The 25173-nt window shown below is 49.5% G+C and overlaps 1 protein-coding gene across 1 annotated transcript; it reads left to right on the top strand.

The window, feature by feature from the left end:
• Nucleotides 1-1013: 1013 nt before the first annotated feature.
• Nucleotides 1014-20453, top strand: KIF18B (kinesin family member 18B). The gene is given in 16 exon segments (XM_075994626.1): nt 1014-1151; nt 9729-10055; nt 10704-10861; nt 11177-11281; nt 11487-11597; nt 11677-11874; nt 12008-12184; nt 12782-12856; nt 12994-13086; nt 13089-13664; nt 14194-14321; nt 16913-17118; nt 17389-17917; nt 18868-18954; nt 19408-19493; nt 19696-20453. Coding segments are annotated over 15 exon segments (2979 nt in total). The 5' UTR covers nt 1014-1151; nt 9729-9736; the 3' UTR covers nt 19827-20453.
• The last annotated feature ends 4720 nt before the right edge of the window (nt 20454-25173 follow it).

Raw genomic sequence — 25173 nt, 5'->3', positions numbered from 1 at the left:
TTACTCAGGAAACAGCCAATCAGCGATCCAGGCGGTGGCCAATGAGAAGCGCGGACCAGCCGCCCGGCTAATTTGAACGCGTGGCGCGGGGTGGAGGTTGGCGCGGGCGGGGGAGGTGTGGGGCCCGCGCTCCTGCGGTCGGGGGCTTCTGTCTGTGGCGACGGGACCTGCGAGCGAGCGGCGACACCAGCGGCGGGGAACCGACGAAGGGTAAGCCCTGGCCTACGGCGGAGCCGGCCCCGCGCACTCCTGCGCTCAGGTCTCGGACGCGCTGACCGTTTGTTGCTCAGGGCGGAAGCCTGAGCCAGGCCTTTTTTGTGCTAGACTTGAAGGTGCAGCGCGGAGACCGGGCAGGTTCTGGGTGGTCCTCTCTGAAGTGGGCGAGAAGCTGGGCGCTCCTCGCACATCTGTACGGGAGATGGGGATTCTCTGCTCATGCGTGCAGGACCTAGACTGGGCCTGCACATCTGCACTGAGACCTGGCCTTCTGTACATCGGCTTTGTCGAAAGGTCCTTCTCGCGTGTGAGAAGAATTGAGTCCTCCTGAACACTGGAACTGGAGACCTGAGACCCCCTGCACATGACTATGGAGTAGCTAAGCCTCTCTCCACGCATCTTTACAGAACTGATTGCAGAGCTGTACGTGCCTGTGGTTGTAACTTAGTTACTGGGGCACTCAGTAAATATTTAATCGAATGAAAGAACTTCTTTATGATAGAAAACCAGGCCTCTTCTACTGTTCCTTAGATGCTTCTCCTCTTAGCTTTGAAACTTTAGGGTACTGAAGTGACATGGAAAAGATAAAACCAGGTCTGTGCTTAGGGAATTTAACTGCAGACACTGGGTCTTCTGGCATCATGGGAAAATGCCATGTCATATAATTCTAATAGTGGTGGCTAATAATTATTGAGCACTTATCAAGTTTATATGGACTCATTTAATCTTCACAACCCTGTGGGATAGATGCTAATATTATTTACAATTTACAGGTTGGGAAACTGAGGCACAGAGAAGTTAAGCCTAGCTCAGAGGAGAACATCACAACATTTTCCTGAATGAGCTTCTCCTCAATGTTACATTGCTTTCTCCAGTCTCCTCCCTGTTCTATTTCTTCTGCCATCACGGCTTCCTGTGCTTCAACAACTATAAAGGTATCCAGTTCTTCTCTGCCTGTTTCATTATTGAATTCCCCCATCCCCAGGAAGTTATTTTAAATGTTGATCTTTATATTATCCAACTCAGATCCATTTATACCTTTTTGTAAGGTATATAAGTATTAATAGCATATTTTTATAGACATTTATAATTTTTTTGCTCTACCTGGCCACAATGCAAATCTAAACAATTATCAGAGTATTATACAAACCATATTCTCTTTCCACAAGCAATTATAAATACCAATGAAAAAAAAAGCAAATCCACATTTGGAAAATATACTTAGTCAAAGAGGAAATCATAATTGCAATTAAAAGATAATTAGCATGGAACAACGATAAAAATCTTATTTATAAAAGTTGTAGGCCGGGCGCGGTGGCTCACGCCTGTAATCCTAGCACTCTGGGAGGCCGAGGCGGGCGGATTGCTCAAGGTCAGGAGTTCAAAACCAGCCTGAGCGAGACCCCGTCTCTACCATAAAAAAAAACAGAAAGAATTTAATTGGCCAACTAATATATATAATATAAAAATCAGCCGGGCATGGTGGCTCGTGCCTGTAGTCCCAGCTACTCGGGAGGCTGAGGCAGGAGGATTGCTTGAGCCCAGGAGTTTGAGGTTGCTGTGAGCTAGGCTGACGCCACGGCACTCACTCTAGCCTAGGCAAGAAAGCGAGACTCTGTCTCAAAAAAAAAAAAAAAAAAAAAAAAAAAAAAAAAAAAAAGTTGTAGAATGCAGTTAAAGCAATACTTGGAGGGTAATCTATGATTTTAAATGCTTACATGAGAACATTTGTTTAAAAAGCTGAAAGTGAGGCAAATATCAAACTTTAATAAGATAGAACAGAACAACAGAATACATATGTAAAATATGAAATGAAGAAGTTAAAAGCAGAAATTAATGAAATATGGAATGTTGAACAGATATTTTATTTTAAAAAAAGAAATTAATGAAATAGCATTTTACTATATAATAGAGAGGATTAACTTAGCCAAAAGGTGTATCTTTGAAAAGACTATTAAAAAAGCCAATGCTCTGACAATATTAAAGAAAAGGGCCGGGTATGGTGGCTCATGCCTATAATTCTAGCACTTTGGGAGGCTGAGGTGGGAGAATCACTTGAGGCCAGGAGTTTGGGACTAGCCTGAACAACACAGTAAAACCCCATCTCTACAAAAAAATGGAGAAATCAGTGGACACACGCCTGTAGTTCCAGCTAGTTGAGAGGCATGATTGCTTGAGCCCAGTAGTTTCGAGGCTGCAGTGAGCTATGATTGTGCCACTGCAACCCAGCCTGAGCAACAGAGAGAGACCCTGTCTCTGAAAAAAAGGAAAAGAAAAAAGAGCCGTGGAGATCAGTGTTTATTTACCATGGAAGATGAAAGATTTTGCTTTTTCCTTTTTCTGAGTGAAGGCTGCAACTTGTGTAGCCAGCATTTGGTTAAGCTCACACCTATCTCTCAGAGTCAGTGGGCTGGAGGCTTGTTGGAATCTAAGAGTGAGAAGCAAAACAACTTTCAGCTTCCTGGGCCCTTGACTGTCCTATGGATCCACATAGTTCAAAATATCAAATTACTATATAATTTGTAATTACTAATAATCATATATAATAGGATTAATTTAGACAGAGCGAGACTCTGTCTCCTAAAAAAAAGGAAACACAAAAGATGATTTTAAGAATGAAAATAGGAACATAACTTCAGTTACAGAGATTAAAAGAGAGAGAAACTTCAGTGAAACATCCTTTTTGACAATGCTTTTGGAAATTTTTCTAGGAAAAAACAACTTACCAAAACCTGCTCAGGAAGTTATGGAAGTTTTGAATAGACTTAGGACTATTTCATTGAGGAATTCAATTTTCCAATAAGGAAATTGAATTGGTTTAAAATCTACCTTCACATACATCAAAACCCCCCACCAGATTCCACCAGAAACTTACAGGCAATTAGAAAAGACGATTCTAATCTTATACAAACACTTCCTAAAAACAACGGAGAAAACAGTTTTGGTCTACTTTATGATACCAAAAATGAGACAAAATTATAAGTCAGTTCTTTTATAAATGTAGTTGTAAAGATCTTAAAATATTAGCAACTAGAAGCCAGCAATGTATAAAAACAAACAAACATAACTAAGTTGAGTTTATCCCCGGAATGCAAGAATAGTTTAACATTACAAAATCTCTTAATACAATTTTCACAATTACAGATTTAAAGAGAAAACAATATCCTGTTAGGCATAGAAATAGAATTAAATAAAATTCAATGGTCATTCATAATTTTTAGAAATATATATATATGGGTAAACTAGAAATGGAAATACATTTTCTTAAACCAATAAAATATAAATAATAGGAGCATTCTTTATAAAATCAGAAAAGAGACAGAATACTCAACTATTACTGCTTTTATTCAGTATTATACTGGAGGTCCTAGCCAGAACTCTAAGACAAGAAAAATAAATTAAAATGATAAGATTAGAAAGAAAGAAAACTATCAGTTATAGCCTTATGATTGTCTATTGAGAAAGCAAAAGAACAAAACTCCTTCTTCTGCACAACCACACATAGGAAGAATCAGTGGTCCTGGGATGCTGTTCTATTATGGGTACCAAGGGGTGGGGGAGTTGGTAAAACCCAAGTGCAGGGCAGAATAGCCTAAGGATGGAGTAGTGCCTCTAGTGATAAAAGGTCAAGTTCTGGCCTTGCTGCTTACCATCTGGGAGACAAGATCACTTGCCTCCTGTTTCCCTTGTAGAGTAGGGATGTAACAATTCTTGTGAAAATTAAACACCATTTGTAAAGCACTTAGCATAATGTCTGATACATAGTAAGCACTCAGTAAATGTTAGCTATAAGAATAATTATTTTTAGACTTTTAGATTTAGACTCTGCTCTTTCCTGGCCTTTATTCATTCACAAGACAAATTCAGCATCTGCTGCATGCTAGGCTGGGTTCCCAGGCACCTAGGTTGCACAGACTATGTCAGAAGAGGGTCCTGCTCTCTTGGAGCTTAAGGACAAAAAGTAAATGTTTGAGGGTTGTGAGGGAGGGATGAAGGAGACTACAGCGACCCTTATAAAAGTAGGACATCCCCCACCTTTCTCAGCTCCCAGTGTCTGCAGGGGGATCCCCTCAAGTCCTCTGAAATTCTTCTCCAGGGGCTTCTGAAGAGCTCAAGCTTGTTGGGCAAGGGAGGCCATCCCCAAAACAACTGAATCTTGGCTTCTCAGCCCCAGCTCAGCAGAGCACTAGCCTCTGGGTTTTTAATGAGCTGCCCTAGGTTAGAAACAGGACGTGACTGTGGCTGGCTGAAAATCCTGAAGATCTTATTAAAGAATCATCTCCCTTGTACTTTGGGCTGAAATGCTCTTTCCAACCAAGGATCAAAGCAAACTTGACAAACGTTCTCTCATTAATCTCCCCATCCCCCTGGGGTGGGAGCAGAAATGTAGCTATTTTTCTCTGGCTTTCAAAGGGGGCAGCTGACGCGACATCCACATGGTGTGGCTGGTGAAAAGACCTTCCTCTCAGTCAGATGCAGAACAGGGACCAGGACCCAGGCATCCTAGCACCGGCCATGCCAAGTGTCACCCGAATCCTGCACCCATGCCCCCAGCACTGGCTCAGAAAGAAGGAAAACATCTCATTAGGCAAACAGACTCAGCCTCACTGCCCTCAGGAGGCGGGGAGGAGAGAACTGTAAAGGTTATGTGCACTCCTTTGCCAGTGCCCTTTTTAATTTCCTGCTTAGATTGTTAGGCTGCTCTGTGGCTCCTCAGCTGGTGCCCTCCCCATGGGGAGCTGGGACTGCCAGGAAGGCAGCCCATGCAGACCCAGGCACCCTCTGCCTTCACTTCCCCAGCTACAAAAGTGGGGTTTCCCGGGGGTGGGAATGCAAGGGTGGGAGATAGGAACTCTCTCTGTTGAAAATTAGGTACAGTCCATATATCTGAGAGTGTTTCCAGAGTACATAATGCTAATTCTGTAAAAGTGATTATAATTATTACACAAACATAAGGGACTATTACAACAATGTGATCATCATAGCATAATATATAATATCATTATAAAGCAGTATAGCAGGCTCTGCAGTTAGACTGCCTTGGTTGGAATGGAGCTCCATCACTCACTAGCTTTGGGACCTTGGGCAAATTGCTTAACCCTCTCTGTTTCAATTTCCCCATTGAAAAATGAGTATAATAATAGTATCTATCTTGTGGGATTGGAATGGGGATAAAAGGAGGTGATATGTGTAAGGTGCTTTGAAAGGTTTCTGACATGGTGAGCACATAGCTAACATGTTTATTATGGCAATCTGATTGCTGGGACAGGAATAGAATTATACACATGTAAAAGGATTATCGTTTGTTGATATATTTTTCTTGTTTTCTGTGGTGCAGAAGTGAAGAAGTTTAGGGGTAAGGGGACAGGAGTTTCAAATCAGCTCTATTCTGCCTCATTCCCCAAGGAAAATCTGAACTGTTTGCTGGAGTATTAGGTAGAAACTCTCCTTTTCTTTGCTGAATGACCTTGGTAATTGTGACCTAGCAGTGGGACCTAGTCTTTACTGGGAAAACATTCATCTATTCATATCCCCCAGGAAAAGCCCCCACCTTTCTTTGTTAAGATATCCCTAGAGTTGGGTTGAACTTTTCCAGAATATCTGTGACTCCCCCATTCCAAAAATTTTATCCCTATCCTCACTAAGCTGGCTCAAAAGAGAAATAAAAAACCAAGGAGAGGGCCGGGCACAGTGGCTCACGCCTGTAATCCTAGCACTCTGGGAGGCTGAGGCGGGTGGATCGTTTGAGCTCAGGAGTTCGAGACCAGCTTGAGCAAGAGCGAGACCCCGTCTCTACTATAAAATTAGCTGGACAACTAGAAGTATATATATAAAAAATTAGCCGGGCACAGTGGCGCATGCCTATAGTCCCAGCTACTCTGGAGGCTGAGGCAGGAGGATTGCTTGAACCCAGGAGTTCGAGGTTGCTGTGAGGTAGGCTGACTCCAGGGCATTCTAGCCCGGGCAACAGAGTGAGACTCTGTCTCAAAAAAAAAAAAACAAAAACAAACAAAAAAACCAAGGAGAGAAGTCTAGGGGAAATACAAGAGAGAATGGATAAATAAGTATTTGAGCTGGGCACAGTCTGTAGTCTCAGCTACTTGGGAGGCTGAGGCAAGAGGATTTCTCAAGCCCAGAAGTTCAAGGCCAAACTGGGTAATAGTGGGAGACCATGTCTCCAAAAAATTTTTTTTAAATGTTTAGGGGCCGGGTGAGGTGGCTCATGCCTGTAATCCTTGCACTCTGGGAGGCCAAGCCAGGTGGATTGCTCAAGGTCAGGAGTTCAAAACCAGCCTGAGCAAGAGCGAGACCCCGTCTCTACTATAAATAGAAAGAAATTAATTGGCCAACTAAGCATATATATATATATATATATAAAATTAGCCGGGCATGGTGGTGCATGCCTATAGTCCCAGCTACTCAGGAGGCTGAGGCAGGAGGATCGCTTGAGCCTGGGAGTTTGAGGTTGCTGTGAACTAGGCTGATGCCACAGCACTCTAGCCCGGGCAACAAAAGTGAGACTCTGTCTCAAAAAAAAAAAAAGTTTGGAATTATTACCTGGTTAACATTAGGAAATCTGTTGTGTCACCCTCTACATTAACATAGTAAAGGAGAAATACTGTGTGATCATTTCAGCAAGTGCCAAAAAGCATTTGACAAAATTCAACAGCCATTCCTATATTCCTAATGGGCAGCAGAGGTGGTGAACTAAATATACAAAAGTTAAAAATAGAAAGTAACTGTCATTATTTGCAAACTATATTATCATTTAATCGAAAGACCTAAAAGAATCAATGACAATCTATTATAAACATAAGGGAGTTCAGCAGTGTGGCCAGATACAAGATCTGCATATATAAATAAGTAGCATTCATATATTCTGACAAAAATGAATCTGAAAATGTAATTTTAAAAGGAGCCTATTCACAACATAACAAAGACTATATAATAACTAGTAATAAACCCATTAAGAAATATATAATACCCATGTGGGGAAAATTATGAAATTTTACTGAAGATTATAAAGTTGTGAATAAATGGAAAGAGGTACCAGTTCCTAGATGGGAAGACTTTATCATAAAGATGTCAATTATCCTCATATTAATCTATAAATTCAAAATAATCCAAATTAAAATCTTAGCAGGATTTTCATATAACTTTATAAGCTGATTCTAAAATAATATGCAAGACAAAATGCCAAAGAATAGCCAGGAAAAGGAGCAATGAGAGGATATATTACAGACCCACAGCATCTACAACAGTGAGATGCTGGAAATGGAATGGACATATCCATGAGATAGAATGGAAAGTCCAGAAACAAATTCATGTTTCTATGAGAATTTAGTTAGGTTAAATTTGGCATTTCAGGCTGGGTGCAGTGGCTCACGCTTGTAATTCTAGCAGTCTGGGAGGCTAAGGTGGCAGGAGTTTGAGACCAGCCTGAGCAAGAGCAAAACCCTATCTAAAAAAAAATTAGCATTTCTAATTGGTGGCGAAAGAATATACTATTCAATAAATGACCTTGATATAACTGCTTACCAATTGTAAAGAAAATATATTTAGAAAACTCCTCATGTAGTTAACAAAAATTAAATTGCATCTTGATGAAGACCTAAATGTAAGAAAGAAAAAGTATTAGACAGAAATACAAGAAAGTGTTTATTACTTTGTGGGGGAGACAGAGTCTCGCTCTGTCGCCGAGGCTAGAGTGCAGTGGCATCATCATAGCTCACTGTAACCTCAAACTCCTGGGCTCAAGTGATCCTAATTTTTCTGTAGAGATGGGATCTTACTCTTTCTCAGACTGGTCTCGAACTCCTGAGCTCGAGCAATCCTCCCACTTTGGACTCCCAGAGTGCTAGGATTACAGATGTGAGCTACTGTGCCCAGTCATGTTTGACCATTTATTTATTTATTTGAGACAGAGTCTCGCTTTGTTGTCCAGGCTAGAGTGAGTGCCATGGTGTCAGCCTAGCTCACAGCAACTTCAAACTCCTGGGCTCAAGCAATCCTGCTGCCTTAGCCTCCCCAGTAGCTGGAACTACAGGCATGCACCACCATGCCCAGCTAATTTTTTCTATATATATTAGTTGCCCAATTAATTTCTTTCTATTTATAGTAGAGATGGGGTCTTGCTCTTGCTCAGGCTGATTTTGAATTCCTGACCTCAAGCAATCCACTCGCCTCGGCCTCCCAGAGTGCTAGGATTACAGGCGTGAACCACCGCGCCCGGCTGGTTTAACCATTTAAATGTTGAAAACTTCATTGTGGCCAGGGTAGGATTTTTTTTCCAGGAATGCATGGTTGGTTTGATACCAGGAATAATATCAAATAACTTACCAAACTGACAAAATAGGGGAGGGGAAAAACCCATAAACATATCTGGAGATACTAGAAAAGCATTAGGTAAAATTCTATATTTTCCTAATAACAATTATGACTAAAATAAGAATAGAAATTACTAATACGATAAAGACTATTTGTCCAAAACTAATTTCTTAATACTGTAGCACTAAAGCTATTTCCTTTAAGATCAGGAGCAGCACAGGGATGCCCGTTATCACATTATTATTCAACATTGTTTTAGAAGTTCTAGAGACTGCAGTAGACAAGAAATGAAATATTTGGTGTAAGTGTGAAAAAGAATAGCTAATTTTTTTTCTCTTCTGATACTTAATTGTATACTTAGACAACCCAATAAGCCCTAATAAAAACAATTGGAATTAATAAGAGAGTTTGAGGGTGGTGGATATAAGACAAATATATAGAAATCAATTATGTTTCTCCATACTAGCAATTACCAGCTGGAAATGGAAATGAGGGAAGATGCTCCATTCATAAGAGCAATTAAGTCCATAAAATACCTGGGAATTATATTAACAGAACAATCACAGAACCTAACTGAAGAGATAGAAAACTATAAAATCTTATTGAGAGACATAAAAAATATCCAAACAAATAGAAAGGCAATAGCCACAGTCTTGCCTGAAAAGGTTTAATATAATAAAGTAAATATGTAAATTTGATGCAAGTCCAATTGTAATCCCACTAGGGTTTTTTTGAGGGGAGAGGGGGCTGCTGGGTTGGGCTAGAATAGATATTAATAAAATGTTCTTAAAGTTAAATAATATAATCAATGCCTGAAAATAACCAAGAAAGTTATGAGAAAGGAAGACGAGTAATGTGGTTCTTGCTTTACTAACTATAAAACACACTGTAAAGTGCTACAATGGAAACTGGTACTGGCATAAGAGTAGACAAATACTTCAGGAACATGATAGAAGGCACAGTAATAGATGTCTAAAAATATAGTCATCTGAATATGACAGAGGTATTTCAGGTGAGAAAGAAATATTTATTAGTCACTGGTGCTGGCACCAACATTCTTACTGTCTTGTATAAAATGGAGACTGGACCTTGGGAAGGGGGCGGAGGTGGCCCTTGAATGCTGAGGAGGGACTTGTCAGGCCCGGGGTCAGGTTGGTCCTCATCTCCATCATGTCTCTGCCCAGGTGTTGCCATGGTGATGGCAGTGGAGGACAGCATGGTGCGGGTGGTGGTGCGGGTGCGGCCCCCCACCCCTCGCGAGCTGGACAGCCAACGTCGGCCTGTGGTTCAGGTGGTGGACGAGCGGGTGCTGGTGTTTAACCCCGAGGAGCCCGATGGCGGGTTCCCTGGCCTGAAATGGGGCGGCACCCAAGATGGCCCCAAAAGGAAGGGCAAAGACCTGACGTTTGTCTTTGACCGGGTCTTTGGCGAAGCAGCCACCCAACAGGATGTGTTCCAGCACACCACCCACAGCATCCTGGACGGCTTCCTCCAGGGCTACAACTGCTCAGGTGAGAACCTGCACCCTGCCTGGTAGTGGCCTTGCCTCCTGCCTCCTCCTAAGGGGAGGGTGTCATGTGTCTTCTGACACGGGCCCGCCTCCCCCGAGCTGGGAACGACTTGAGGAGAGCTCTGGCCCTCTCATTCTCTGTGGGGCCCCCATTCACTCACTCTGCCCTGTGTGAGGCACTCTGTCCGGCTTAGGATACAGTAGCAAGTCAGACAGACCCTACGGTTCCTCCCTCTTGATGCTTCCAGTCTAGAGGGGGAGCAGACATGAATCACAAAATCACAAGTGTGTAACCAGGTAACTGACATGAGGGAAAGAATTCCAGGCCTTCAGCAGAGGAAGCTACCCAGACTAGAGTAGTAGGGGCTGGCCCCAGCATAAAGGGGACCCCATTACCCTCAAACCCATAAGCCTGCAGGGAGCCAAGACAAACACGGAGAACGCAGAGCTGCAGTGGGAACATAGGATGCAGGTGGTAGGAGCAGCAGATGGGTGGACACGGAAGGCAAAGGAAAGAGGCTCGAGAGGGAAGGAAGGCTGAGCTGGGCAGAAGTGCACTGGGGGCCACCCTAGGGAGGTGGATCAGGAGCAGCACAGGGATGCCCGTGCTGCCCTGCTGCCACCCTCCTCCCTACTCTGTCCTCTGCAGTATTTGCCTATGGGGCCACCGGGGCTGGGAAGACACACACCATGCTGGGAAGGGAGGGGGACCCTGGCATCATGTACTTGACCACTGTGGAGCTGTACAGGCGTCTTGAGGCCCTCCAGGAAGAGAAGCACTTCGAGGTGCTCATCTGCTACCAGGAGGTAGGGCTGTTCCCTCCCCTGGCCTGGTGGCCTCACCTCTCCTCACAACCTGAGGAGGAAAGTGAGCATGTGGGGAGGTGGAGTAGTGGGGGCGGGCAGGAAATGGAGACCTGTGGCCTGATGAGAGCTCAGGGCCCCAGATACAGCCCCGTGAGCAACTGTGAGAGAACAGAACTACCCACCCTGCTCTCATCACTAACATCGTCCCTCAAAGTACCACTGGTGGCCTGGTGTCTCCACTCCTAGCCTCTAGAAAGAGAGGTTTCCTGCTGGGTCCTCTCCCTGAGGTCTGCTTCCCACTTCCTTTCTCTGCAGGTGTACAATGAGCAGATCCACGACCTCTTGGAGCCCAAGGGGCCCCTTGCCATCCGTGAGGACCCCGACAAGGGGGTGGTGGTACAAGGACTTTCTTTCCACCAGGTGTGGGGCTGGGTTCAGGGGGAATGAGCAGCCCCTTTGGTCCTCTGGGGTTCCCTCACAGACCATTCGGAGACACCCTGGACCCTGTGGTGGTGGGAGGGTGACAAAGGGGGGTGACATTAGTTCTGAAGAGCAGCCTTTCCTGTGAGGGGAAAAGCCCTGGTGGGGGAGACCACAGCCCCCTTCCTGGGCGTGTTCTCTGTAGCCAGCCTCAGCTGAGCAGCTGCTGGAGATGCTGACCAGGGGGAACCGGAACCGCACACAGCACCCTACTGACGCCAACGCCGCATCCTCCCGCTCCCATGCCATCTTCCAGGTGAGAGGGGTCATGGGTCAGAGCCTGAAGCTGGGGCTTCTGAGGCCCGGCTCCCCCTTACCCCTGCCGCCTGCCCCAGATCTTCGTGAAGCAGCAGGACCGGGTTCCAGGACTGACCCAGGCCATGCAGGTGGCCAAGATGAGCCTGATTGACCTGGCTGGCTCGGAGCGGGCGTCCAGCACCGGTGCGAAGGGAGAGCGGCTGCGGGAGGGCGCCAGCATCAACCGCTCTCTGCTGGCCCTCATCAACGTCCTCAACGCCCTGGCCGACGCAAAGGTAAAGCAGCACTGACCAGTGTCCTCCCCAGGACAGCAGCCGAGCACCCAAAACCTGGGCAAAAGGCCACCAGGCCCCAGCCTGAGTCGGTCTTGTCCAGCTACCTCACCCCACATCTCCTCGCTGCCCCCAGGGTCGCAAGTCTCACGTGCCCTACCGGGACAGCAAACTGACCCGCCTGCTCAAAGACTCCCTTGGGGGCAACTGCCGCACAGTGATGATTGCTGCCGTCAGCCCCTCCAGTCTGGCCTACGAAGACACGTACAACACCCTCAAGTATGCTGACCGGGCCAAGGAGATCAGGCTGTCGGTGCGTGCCAGCTGGGAGGGCTGGCCTAGGCATGGAGGGAGCTGCAGCCCGGGAGCAGGAAGGGACAGACCCAGATGCCCAAGGCAAAGGAAAGAAGTTCCCTAGGCTCTGTCTTCTGGAGATTCTCTGCGATAGAAGCCACACAGTCCCCATCCTTGGGTGGGAAGATTCCAGCTGGGGAGAGACAGGATGGTCTCCAAACTGAGGGGAGCAACGAGGCGAGTAGCTGAGTGTTGGCCAGTAGAACAATTCAGGCTTATTTTTAGCAGTAGGACCATATTTCAGCAAAACAGACAAGTGTTAACACAGATAACAACAGAGTTGCTCTGGTTTCTGCCACATCTGCTTGGCCTCCCCCACTTCCCTGTCTCTTGATCTCCTGGGGCCGCTGCGGATAAGCCCATTCCTGGCCAGAATGTCTTGGTTGAGGAGTCGGTTTTGGGTTCAAAGGCAACTGTCTGTCTCAGGCATGTTTCCCCACTTGTGAGGGCGCGTCACAGTAACGTGAGACCCCCAGTACAGAGCCCGGCTGTTGGGGTGGTTGATAAAAGCTTCTTTGAATGAACAAACAAATCTCTCCCCTGTGCCCCATCTTAGCTGAAGAGCAACGTGATCAGCTTGGACTGTCACATCAGCCAGTATGCCACCATCTGCCAGCAGCTCCAGGCTGAGGTGAGGAGCCCACCTGGAGAGCAGGCTAGGCAGAGAGTGAGGGACAGGAACTTTGGGGTGCAGCCAGAGCTCCAGGCCCTCCCCTCTGCTCCTGTGCTCAGCTGGGGCTCTGAGGGGCTGGGCTGCTCCTGTTCCAGGTAGCTGCTCTGAGGAAGAAGCTCCAGGCATATGAGGCAGGAGCCCAGCCCCCACATCAGGACTTCCCAGGGTCCCCCAAGTTGGGCCCGCTACAATAGTGAGTTCTACTGCCCATGCCTGCCCCCACCATTCAGCTTGGCCAGGATGGAGAGCCAGCCCCCCGTCCCCAGCTTCTGCTCCAATACCTAGAGTCAGGAGTTCCCACCCAGTGCCCAGCAACCAGTTGTCACCTAGAATGCCCTATGTCAAAGGAGCCAATGACACCACAGCCCACAGAGGCAGTAACTACTATTCCAGAGCAGATGAACTCAGAGGTTGGGTATCATTGTTACTTAAACCAGAAAATCCCTGGCTCCTTCTCCCACCCTCATTTGCTGCCCATTTGTCACCCAAGTATCCGTCCCTTATGGAGTCTATACCATCTGGGTGCCACAGAGATCCTGCCCCATATCCTGCTGCTCAGACTCTAACTTCCCCCCTCAGCCTTCCCAGCTCTCCCTTACCACCCTGCCCTCTCAGCCAGCCCTGCACCCCAGAGCTCCCCATGGGGTCCGGAACCCTTCAAGAGGAGAGTCTGGGGACAGAGGCCCAGGTAGAGAGGGTCGTGGAAGGGAACTCTTCAGACCAGGAGCAGTCTTCAGTAGACAAGGACAAAGGCCCAGCTGTGGAGGTAGGACTTGAGGACATAAGGCCTGGGCATTGGGAGGGCTTAGAGCTGGTGGAATATTGGAGAAATGCCTCTCCCTGACTTGTGGGGCCCCTCATTCCCAGATCTCCACCTAGATGTCTTCCACTTTAGTCATTAGGAGGCGTGGTGGCTCACGCCTATAATCCTAGCACTCTGGGAGGCCAAGGCAGGTGGATCGCTTGAGCCCAGGAGTTTGAGGTTGTAGTGAGCTACAATGACACCACTACACTCTAGACAGGGTGACAGAGAGACTCTGTCTCAAAAAAAAAAAAAAAAAAAAAAAAAAAGGGTGGAGGGGAGGCTTTTAGATTCTGCAAAGGAAGGAAAAATAGTCTGTCAGATCCTTGTGTGTTTGGAAGTGACTAGGAGGATGAAAACCTCTCCCAGGACCTGGGCATTCCAGGAGCTACCATTGCCATGCTTGGAGGAAGGAAAGATTTTAGGAACTGCTTTCGTAGAGGCAGGGTGGCCACCCTGGCTCTTCCAGCTATGCCTCCTCGCTCCTCTTTAGGTTCCTATCCACATACTGGAGCAGAGCCCCAGGCATTCACTGCCAGGACTCCTTGGCCCGACCTTGCAGCCCAAGCCCATCGTGGGTGACCGCTCAACACAGAAGCTGGACAGGGACCATCCTATGCAGTAGGTGTCTTCTCCTACTATGGACTCCAAGGAGGGAACGGATGGGGTCAACCTCCTGGGGGTGGGATGGGTGTGAAAAGCATCTCAAAAGCTCTGGTCTGTCCAATTTGGAGTCTTGTCTCTTTTCTTCAACACTGTCCCTTATCTGCTTTCAACGCCTTGATATTATCACCTACTCTATTTACTTATCATCATCATCTCTATTTATTCCTTCACATGGCTGGCAGCCCAGCAGGAGAGGGATGTGAAACACCAGATTCCATCCAGACAGCTGGCAGGCATGGAGTCAGGGCAGGGCTGCTTGGGCTAGAGCTTTTCTTTCCAGTCTGAGGGCAAAGCAGCCCGTCCTCAACAAGGAGGGAACAGCCAAGAGGAGTTGAAATTAGGGACAGCCTTCCTGAGTCAGGTGTTTGTCATGTGTCTTCATCAACAGATTGACTGTGGCTATTTTTTCTCAGAAGTAAATACAAACCACCACTCAAAGTCAACGAGAAATGGATTTTGGACCATTCTTTCTATGCTTAATAGAGAGATGCTGCTAGTATTTTTTCCTTGGCCCCCAGCACATAAATCCCTTGCCACTTAGGTTTGCTACTGCCAACCCCACTGTTCCCTCCCCAGCACGCTTCACGCTAGACAGTGTATTTAAAGCTGCTGGACAGAAGGGCCTGTTTAATTTTATTTCTTGTTGGGGAGTGTCTGTTTCCGACTCAGCAAAAATGCTGCAGCCTGAATAATCGGCGGTTCATTATCTGTCTCCTGCTGCTGACTCCCCGGGGCCCTAGAGAGGCAGGGACACACTGGTAAATGTCCCCCCAGCCACCAGGGAACAACCACAGGCTTCCACCGATGATTCAGGGTCTTTCCACTTGGTGTCTCTTGTCATGAGCAGACATGACACCAGGGTCCTCATTTCTGCTTTGCTCTGGTTTTTTGATCTCTGAAAGTTGCTTCAACCTTGGCTGTGATTTGGGGAACATAGCCCTTAGTCTCCCTACTTCTTGAGGGTGAAGTACTAATAAAATGTGACAGAAGACCCCAAGTATCGGGTTGTAGGACATTCTAGATTGTTTCCATATTTGGAAATATCCTAACTACCAGATAATCAAAAATAATTTACCTTTGGCTTTAGAATTTAGAATCTTGGACCACCAGGGCAATTAGTAGATCTTAGATTTTCCAGTTCAGTGGTTTTTCCAGAATTTTTTTTAAATGCAAAGTTCTTGCTTCAAATGAAATCCTGTGCTGAAATCTAATGCATAGCACAGACAAAACAGAGTTACTCTGCCTGATGGATTTTTGAAACCTAATTTGAAAACCCCTGATTTAGACCAACTCCCCACCTGGCAGAGGGGGTACTGAGGCCTTTACCCAGGGCAGGAAGGATGGGGCCACTGCAGTTCCCCCGAACACCCCCTCTTCTCCATAGTCTAATCTTCCTTATAATGTGTGGCTCAGGCAGGTATAGAATGAGTCTGCTGTGTCCTTTTTAATTTACATCCTGCCTTCTTTCAGAAAGGCCTTGAGGCTGCTTTATAAAAATGAGTTTTTGTTCCCAGAGCACACTGACTAAGGGCAGCAGAGGGGGTTCAGAGATGTCCAGGCAGGTAGAGCTACCTGGGGATAAATCATTTTCTACAAATAATCCCCACCGAGATAATTGTGTTTGTTCTTTTATCATAGGTATGCCTTACAGAAAGAAAATTTGCTTTATTAGAATCTAATTTTAGACCATCAATAATCCCATTACCCTCATAATTTCCTTTAAATAGCCCCCGAGCACATGGGAAATATGCATTGGTTCACAAATACTTTTCCAGGATCCCAACCATTAAGCAGCAAGCACAGACTGGATGTACTTTTGAGGATCTTCTCAGATCCAAGATGAACACAGCCTATCTTATTTAATTTCCTCTTAGCCTAATAAGGTAGGTGATGTTATTTTACAGAGAGTAAATAGTTAGCTAAACTTATAGGGCTTACTACGTGCCAAGTATCCTTTAAACATTGTAAAATAACTCGTGTAATGTTTCTAACAGCCCTATGAAGTGGTTGCATTTTTTACCCCCATTCTAAGGTTGAGACCGAGGTTAACCAGTGCATCCAAGATCACATCGCTAAGAGACGTTGGAGCCAGGATTTGAGCAGGAAGCTGGCAGTCTGACTTGAGCTGGGTTCTTAACTGCCACCTTACATTGCTTGTAGGGTAGATTAACGTGTGATCACTGCACTAGTAAGTGGCAGAGCTGAGCAGAAACTCAGACCTTCTCAGGCCAAGGCCACTTAGTTCCCTTTCACTACTTCCCAGGTCACTGTCATGGACATGTTTAATGGTGACACCTCCCACCATTACCTGTGGCCATCTTGGCCAGCCTTGGCCTTCAGCAAGGGTAGGGCAGAACAGGAGCCACAGCTGGGAGGGTGGCGAGGCTGGCCAGCCAGACTGGGGCTAGCCAGGAAGGAGCCAGGGCACCAGCCCAGCTGTGCTCCTCAACCACACCTGGAGTGACGGGGACAGATGCACAGCACAGCAGATCCTGGTCAGGCCGGGTCTCAGAAGGGGCGGGGGGATCCCCTTCTCTCTGTTCCAGATTGGCCCTGAAGGTGCTGTGCCTGGCCCAGCGGCAGTACTCCCTGCTCCAAGCAGCCAACCTCCTGACCCCTGACATGATCGCAGAGTTTGAGACCCTGCAGCAGCTGGTACAAGAGGAAAAAAATGAGCCTGGAGCTGAGCCTTCCAGGACTCCTGGGCTGGCCAGAGGGACACCTCTGGCTCAGGAGCTGTGTTCAGAGTCAAGTGAGTCTCACCCTGTCCTACCCTGACTATTGCTGCCGTCTCCAAGGCCCGGCTGGGGCAGAGGGCTGGCCGGGGGCCTCAGTTGCTGGGTTATGCTGGGGTAAGAGGCTGGCCCCCTGGGATCGTGGACTTTTGTACACAGAGAGGCCCCCGGATGTCTGAGGAGATAGGGTGTCCTTCATGTCTCCAGTGTCTGGCTTCTCAAGTTCTATACTCTCCTTCTTCTGGCCTGTCCCTGATCCCCCTCAGCACCCCCTTCTCTCTGCCCAGAGTCTCCAGCATACTCTGGCCCTGTGACCCGGACCATGGCAAGGCGACTGAGTGGCCCCATGCACACTCTGGGCATCCCACCTGGGCCCGAGTGCTCCCCAACCCAGGCATCCCGATGGCCGATGGAGAAGAAGAAGAGAAGGAGACCAAGCCCCTCGGAGCCAGATAGTCCCCCGGCCCCAAAGCAGAGAAACAAGCGCCAGCGCCAGTCCTTCCTGCCCTGCCTGAGGAGAGAGTCTCTGCCTGAGGCCCAACCGTCATTTGGGCCCAGCACCCCCAAAGGGGGAAGGGCCTCCTCTCCCTGCCATTCCTCTCCTGTCTGCCCAGCCACAGTCATCAAAAGCCGGGTGCCCCTGGGCCCCTCCGCCATGCAGAACTGCTCCGCCCCGCTGGCCCCACCCACTCGGGATCTCAATGCCACCTTTGATCTCTCTGAGGAGACCCCCTCAAAGCTCAGTTTCCGTGAAGGTGCTGGCTGGGAGAAAGTTCCCCAGGAGCTGAACAGGCCAGACCAGCCCTTCATGCCCAGGTGGGTCTCCCCTCCTACCTTCCTCCCCCGCCTCGCAGCAGGGGACAGTGGTGCTGCAAGCAGAGTGGAGACAGCCTGACTCTTGGAGCCGGACATTTGCTGTCTGTTTCCCTTTGGTCATGATCAGCTTCCCTCCCTGGGCCCAGGAGAGCAAGATGTACAGTTGTCGGGGAGACCGGGTGTCTCTTGGGGGCCCTTGCCTTGTCTGTCCATGCTGCAAAGTCACTAGCTTGTGCTGGCTTGTGGCACACTCATGGGTAGCTAATGGGACCCCAACTTGGGAAGAGTGAGCAGAGAGCAGGAATGAGTGAGGAGAGGCCAGTGCCATCTGCTTCTCTTTTTTGTGTGGGCCCTCTGGCCCGGTCCGAGTTCTGTGTTCCTCTGGGAAATACCTACTTCCACCCCCAGATTTTGCCCTCCAGCCCAGCATTTGGAATGGGGGAAGGGGTTCCCAGAAAACTTTATTCAGGATTTTCCAGTGAGAAGATGAAGCTCCCACCCTTGCCTTTCACCCACATGGCAGGGTAGGGGAACAGCAGCCAGCTCAGGACAGTCCAAGGCCAAGAATGAGTGGTGGACTGACCTGGGCTTGTGAGACAGGCCAGCAGCTGCCTGCCCGCACCCCTGCCAGAGCCCACAAACTAGCTCTCAGTAACAAGCTCAGAGCTGGGCAGGTGGAAGGGTGAAATTGTTTGAACTCCAGTTCCCGGGACGCACCAGAAACTGACATCTGGACGTCCTCGCAGAGCAGGCCTGTCACTCAGCTGTCAGCCTGGGCCAAGTGAGGCAGGGAGAGGACTCCACCTTGTAGTAGGAAGAAACCTCAGAGGTCATCTCATCCACCCACCCCCCAGTTCCCTCCCCCCAGCTGGGGGCTGGAGGGAGGAAGTGGCTGGCACCATTTCTGGTTCCTTGCTGATCTCCCTCCCTTCCCCTTCCTTCCTCCCCAGTGGACCCGTGCTGTTCACCATGAAGGGCCCCAAGCCAACATCTTCCCTCCCTGGGACCTCCACCTGCAAGAAGAGGCGCATTGTGAGGTGAGGTGTCCAGGGAGAGAAAAAGCTCTCAGCAGGGCAGTGGACACCTGGGCCAGCTCTAGGTCCCCAGTGTGTCTCTGAACCCCCTGGAGCAGGAGCTGAGGTCTATGAGCAGAGCAGGATCTAGTTTTCTGCCCAAGGTTTCCTTGGCCTTTGGCATTCCAGGATCTCCCTAGAGCCGAAGGGGCCCATAGGCCCCGTATTGTCAAGGGAGACATTCAGTATTCATTTCTTCACCCAGTGATTGGACCCACCCCATCTCCTCTCCTTCCCCCTCATGTCCCAAACCCCACAAGCCTCTCCTCCCACCACCGCCTCTCCCTCCCTCAGATCAGGCCCCAGAAGCTCCTGTTGGTGTTCAAGCTCCCCTGCTCTCAGCGCCCACCCCCATGCGCAGCACACACCTCCATGGCCCAGAGGAAACCTCCCACCTTTCTTCCTTCCCTCCCTCAGTTCCTCAGTCTCCCGGGGCCACAGCCGCATCGCCCGCCTCCCCAGCAGCACCTTGAAGAGGCCAGCTGGGCCCCTCACAATCCCAGGTGACTGGCACTGGGGACAGGGATGGCCCGGGCCATGGTGGCAGATGAAGACAGGAAGTAGGAAACAACAGGGTGGCCTGAGACCTGGGTAACAGGAGGGCCTGGGATGCTGCCAAGGATGTCAGGGACGCTGATAAGACAGGTGGGAGATGAACCAGGGGACAATGGGACAGAGCCTCACTTTCTCCCTTCCTTCCTACAGCCCCCCCATCCAACTGGCCTGTAGAGCTGTCCTTGAGTCCGCTCCACGCTGGGGACAGGAGGAGCAGGAAGGAACTCTCTGGGGTTGGGAGAGTGCTGTCAGCTGGGAACTGTATCGCCAAGGTGTCCTGACCATCAAGGTGTTCTGACCCACCAGCCCCTCTAGGCAGGCCACTCCCACTTGGTCCCTGGAGCCGCCTACACCAGGAGCCGTGACCTGCCTTCCTTACCTGGGAGCCTTTCCTTTATTAACACCCCTCCCCCAACCATCCGTTCTGTTACTCTCTTTATTAATCTCTTATCACGCTCAGCTTCTCAGCAGGAACATATTCATTTGTGAGTGTTAACATGTTGCTATTTTAAAGGGTGCTGCCATGTTCCCTCTCATTTATGATGCCCTCCAAGCAGGCAGGGAGCCCTTTTGGGCTCCCTTCCTGGCCTGTATCTAATACAGGGCCCTGCACAGTTGATGGCCACAGGCAGTGGAGGAGGAGAATAGGATGGGTCATCCCAGCTTGGTTCTTCCTGGTTTCTGAGAGAGGGGCATCTTCAGCCCCACTCCTCCCAGCCCGGAGCAGGAGCCCCAGTCTCCGGCCACAGTCCTGGTGATGATGTGGGTGATAGGGTGCCTTAACTTCCAAATGAGAACAGCTTTACTGTTTTTGTCCTGTTGTGGACAAGATCCAAAAGGAAATGTAAAGAAGAAAGGGGAACTCAGCCTAATGCTACCACCTGGATATAAATGCTAGTAATACTGAAGTTTATAAGCCTCTGATCCTTTATTTCTGCATATATACATATATATATAAATATACATGTAGATATAGATATATTTTTATAATAATTAATAAACTCTCTCTATCCTTGGTGTGTGTGGGTTCGGGTTTTTTTGTTTTGTTTTATGAGACAGTCTTTCTCTGTCACCCTGGGTAGAGTGCCATGGCGTCATCATAGTTCACTGCGACTTTAAACTCCTGGGCTCAAGCAATCCTCCTGCCTCAGCCTCCCAAGTAGCTGGGACTATAGGCATGCACCATCATGCTCAGCTAATTTTTCTATTTTTAGTAGAGATAGGCTCTCACTCTTGCTCAGGCTGGTCTCAAACTCCTGAGCTCAAGCGATCCTCCCACCTTGGCTTCCCAGAGTGCTAGGATTACAGGCATGAACCACCACCCTGGCCCCTTGGTATGTGTTTCTCTGTACACCTAGGAAGGATAGCAGCACTTTCCCTTTCTCATCCTCCTATTCTTCAAGCCCTCGAGAAACCTCTGAGTATAGAAAACAATCCCCCCTCTGCATCCCCCAGCAGCCTTAGGTCTGGGCCTTTGGCTGAGCCCTGCTCTTTCCTCCACAGCCCAATCCGCCCGCTCCTCAGCGGGTTTAGAAGCAATTACACCTGGAGGTTGTCCATCCTCCTGCAGCCTTGGGGATGGTTGCTAGGAGTCCTGCTGTCAGGGAGAGCATTTTTAGTGGTCCCCAGGTCTTAGGTGAGGCTCTGAGCTATGCCCCCACCAGCTCGAGCCTAGTGAGGGGTGAGGGAAGTCTGGCCCTGCCCTCACCCCCTCCACCTGTTCGTGGCTTCCATCTCCACTCATTGGAATTGTGTGACAGTTCAACACAAGTTTACCTCTGCTCTCCCCATGCAGACATGGGTGGCTGAACGAACTAATAGTGTAAACAAAATTACATGAGTCTGTGTTTAACCTGATTCTGAAAACAAACATGTAAAAGGTATTTAGCACATTGTGAGTAGTGTATAAATAACGCTAATTTCAAATAAGTCCTAGCTGTTCTGGGGGAGCAGCCTCCTCCCCCTCTGCCCTGTGAGCCCCTCCATACTCAGTCCTGAGCACGTGTTGGATGAGAAGAGAAGCGTTGAGTTCCTACTGGCTGCTAGGCCTCTTTACAAAGCTTCCTGACCTCGTGGGGTTGGTAATGAGGAGGTAGAAGGGAAAAGGCTCCGGAATCTCGCCCAGAGTTAGACAGCAAGTGCCCAGGATCCAGGGGCTGGTTCTTTGCATTTCACCAAGCGGCTTCCCTTTGGAAGTGAACAGATACTGTTTCTTTTCATGTGCCTGGGGTTCCCTCCTCTCCAATTAGTCTTAATGAGTTTTTTTGCCCCCTGCATACTGTGATTCGCACAGAAGCAGTCACAGCTTCACATCATCTATAGCCCCCAGCGGCCTGGCATGGTGCCTTGACCTCAGGAGGCCCTGCTGAATGTTGGTTGGATTCAAATTGAATAAGTTCCCCCATTTCCTGGAGCCCTCACATATATTATCTCATTTGATCATCACCGTCCCCCCTGCAAGTGCAGAGGCAGAAGGCACAGGGCAAGGCAGCTGGTAACTAGAGCCGGGAGGGCAACCTTCACGCAATAGGGTCCCTTGCACGAGGCAGAATTTGCTTGGGCTGGGGACAGCTTGCAAGCGGAAGGGGTCACTCCTGACAAGGATGCTCTGCAGCCAGCCATTCCCTCGGCAAACATTTGTGGCTCTGTGGTGCAAAATGTGCTCTCGGGTGATCCATTAAATGCACAAAGACTCTGTGCTGATAGAGTTAAGCACGTGTGGCTCCTGCCCTCAATCACAGGAGGTCAGGCTGAGAGCGCCCGCTGCGTGATGTCGCGCACCGAGAGGCAGCCTGGCTGGTCCGAGCTTCTCAGGGAGCTGGCAGGGCTCGAGGGGCAGTGAGCTGACAGCCAGTTCCCAGCTGACCTCTGTGGGCGGCGGTGAGACTCTGAGATTGGATTGTTCTTACACGAAGAGAGTCAACCGCAAGACATGGCGATCGATGGCACCCCCACCCACTGCGGGCCCAGCCGGGTGTAAGGCCCGCTCTCCCTGCCTCATCTTGCCTCTTCCACCTTGTAGGCCTGGGCAGAGCCTCTCACTTTACTTCTCTCGGTTCAGAAGTCCTGTCTCCCCAGGCCCTGTACCACCACTTCCTTGCTTACCTTAGTCCACACAGCTCATGCCTGGACCCCCACCCTGGGGTACAAATTACTGTCCAGTTCACAGAACCAAGGTCAGTACTAGGGGCTGAAAACACAGAGAACAAGACATGGTCCCTGCATGCAGAGAGTCAGGATGGCACCTGTCCCTGTCACCTGAGTGTAAAACCAAACCTTCCATCAATGTTGGTACCTGTCAAGGAGAGAGCACCAGGTCTTCTTTTTGGGTCCCCTCCTACCCACAGCCATCAGCTCAGCCCCCCAGGGGACTTCATCACCACCTAGGGAGCCTCCTTGGCAGCTCCTGACTCAGGAGTCCAGCGTCCCAGACCCCAGATTTCCCCAAGAATATCCCTTTGGCTATGTTTGGGGGATAGCCAAAGGGGTATTCCCTTCCTCCAAGGTTCTTCGGTGAAGAGGGATTCAGGAGGGCTTGGGATGAAGGTTGTTTGGGGAGGAGAGTCACCCCAAGGGCCTGGAGACTGTGGCTGTGTTTTCTAGCTCATCTCGAGGGCTCCCCCCAGCTCGACTACAGCCCCCCATCCCCACCTCCATTCTCCATCCTCATCCTGTCTGTTGGGAGGACTGCTGGATTAGAAATAACAGGCCACCCGCCAGCACTCTCCTCCCACCAGGGCCACATCTGGTCCCTGCCTTTTGTCCTCTGGAGGGACACAATCAGGCAGGGAGACGGGAGCCAGGAGCAGAGCAGATCAGGGAAAGCAATTAAAAAGCTGATCTCAGGGTTAGAGACTGGGGGGGGGGGGGTGGGGAGGCTGAAGTGGGCCTGCCTGGGCTGGGGAGAAGCCAGTGAGAAAGGTCTTGTTAACCCCAAGGCAGCAGCCTGGCCCCCTGGAGTCTGTGAAGGGGAGTGAGCTGATGCCCCCAACAAGCTGAGAGGGGCCAGGGAAGAGCAAGAGGAACGAAGGGTCCGGGGTGCAGCCAGGGATCATTCTGCAGCCACAGGAGTCAGTTTCGAACTCACAGAACCGGGCTGGACCCAGGCTAAGGATGGGGAGAAGGGATGGTCCCTGCTCTGAGGCAGCCCCTCCAAGTGAATAGGGAGACAGCCCCTGCCCTCAAGGAATGTCTGTCTGACAGTGAACTGTGGATTCTCTCGTTAGGGAGCTCTCATTCAGGGGGGAAGGACGGCTCCTGTCCTGTGGGTGCTTCAGTCTTGGGGGGCAGCCCTGTCCTTGGGGAGAATCCACTTTATGGAAAGACATAGGTCCTAATGTCAGGAAGCCCCCATCGCAGTCCCCTCCCCAGGAAGCCTTAGATGAGACCCACACCCATAGGAGGTGGTGTTGGTTCCCCAAGAACTCAACCTGTGTGGATGTGGGCTCAAGGTTGGGGGTAGGGAAGGGAAGGGGTGGAGGGAACAGAGCCCATGGAGTCAGGGAAACAAAAAAACAGGGTGACAAACAGCCTCTACTGGAGTCTCCAGGGCAGTTGAAAATTACTTGCATGTATCCCCTGGGAGACCAGAAGCCACCAACAGCTAGTGGTCTAGTGGGGGTGAATGGTGCTGACTTCCACCCTCCCTTCACTGGCTGCAGTCCCTCTGCCCTGTCCACACTGCCAGGTAACTGCCTTTGAGGGGGTGCCCACCTATTCCCAGTGGAGTCAGTAGGACATGGCAGCCCCCCAGAAAACCCAGCTCCCATTCCTCCAGGCCAACCTGTCACAGATGTGCTAACATTGATAGGTAAGGCACATGGGAGGTGTCATTACGTGGAAGCTACGACTTGTCAAGCACCTGCCGTATACAGCTTCCAATGATATTATCCTCACAACTACCTTGCTTGGGAATAGGAATGGCAAGTCCCCATTTTGTAGATGCAGAAATGGAGATTCAGAGAAGGTTCCTGAAGTCATCCAAGGGTTCAACAGCTGAGTGACAAGGCTTCGCTCTCTCTCCTAGAGCGCATTGCATAACAGCCAGAGGCAAGGCTAGAGAATAAAGGGGTAAAGCCTCTGGGTGATACAAATTTGGGTTTTAAAGAACCCGCCTACAGCTGTGAGATCGGCTCTCTCCCTGCCTCTAAGCAGCTGTAGCCTGTGGCCACTGGAACCTGGGCAGCTGAGCAGCGCCATCTAGTGGCCACTGGGCTCAGTTCCCTTCCTTGGGCATGGACGAACAGACCAGTGGTCGCCAAGAGGTTGGTTGGCCAGAGAGACTCATGTTCCCTTCATCCCACCCAGCTTGATGACCACCGTGATGTGCCAGGCACTGGGCAAGGAGCGGGGGCACAAGCAAAGCCCGTGGGCAGCAGCCAAGTGGCAAAACTGCCACTTGAATTAGAGGCTGGTGTATTTGGCAAACACCAGGTACGTTGTGTGGGGGTTGAGGCCAGATGTGGGGTTGGTCTGTCCTGGGAAGCATTTGGGCTTTGCCTTGTAGGCAGGAGGTTATCTGACAGATTCTGACACAGGGGAGGGACACAGAGAGGTCATCTTGTCCCCATCTGGGCTTGAAGCGAGGCATGGCTTGGCTGCAGGCTCCTTGAAGGGGTGTCTGGGCAC

Source organism: Microcebus murinus, chromosome 18, assembly GCF_040939455.1.
Source record: "Microcebus murinus isolate Inina chromosome 18, M.murinus_Inina_mat1.0, whole genome shotgun sequence".
Classification (NCBI taxonomy): Eukaryota; Metazoa; Chordata; class Mammalia; order Primates; family Cheirogaleidae; genus Microcebus; species Microcebus murinus.
Note: the sequence above shows the minus strand (reverse complement) of the source record. Positions and strands in the feature narration are given on the sequence as shown.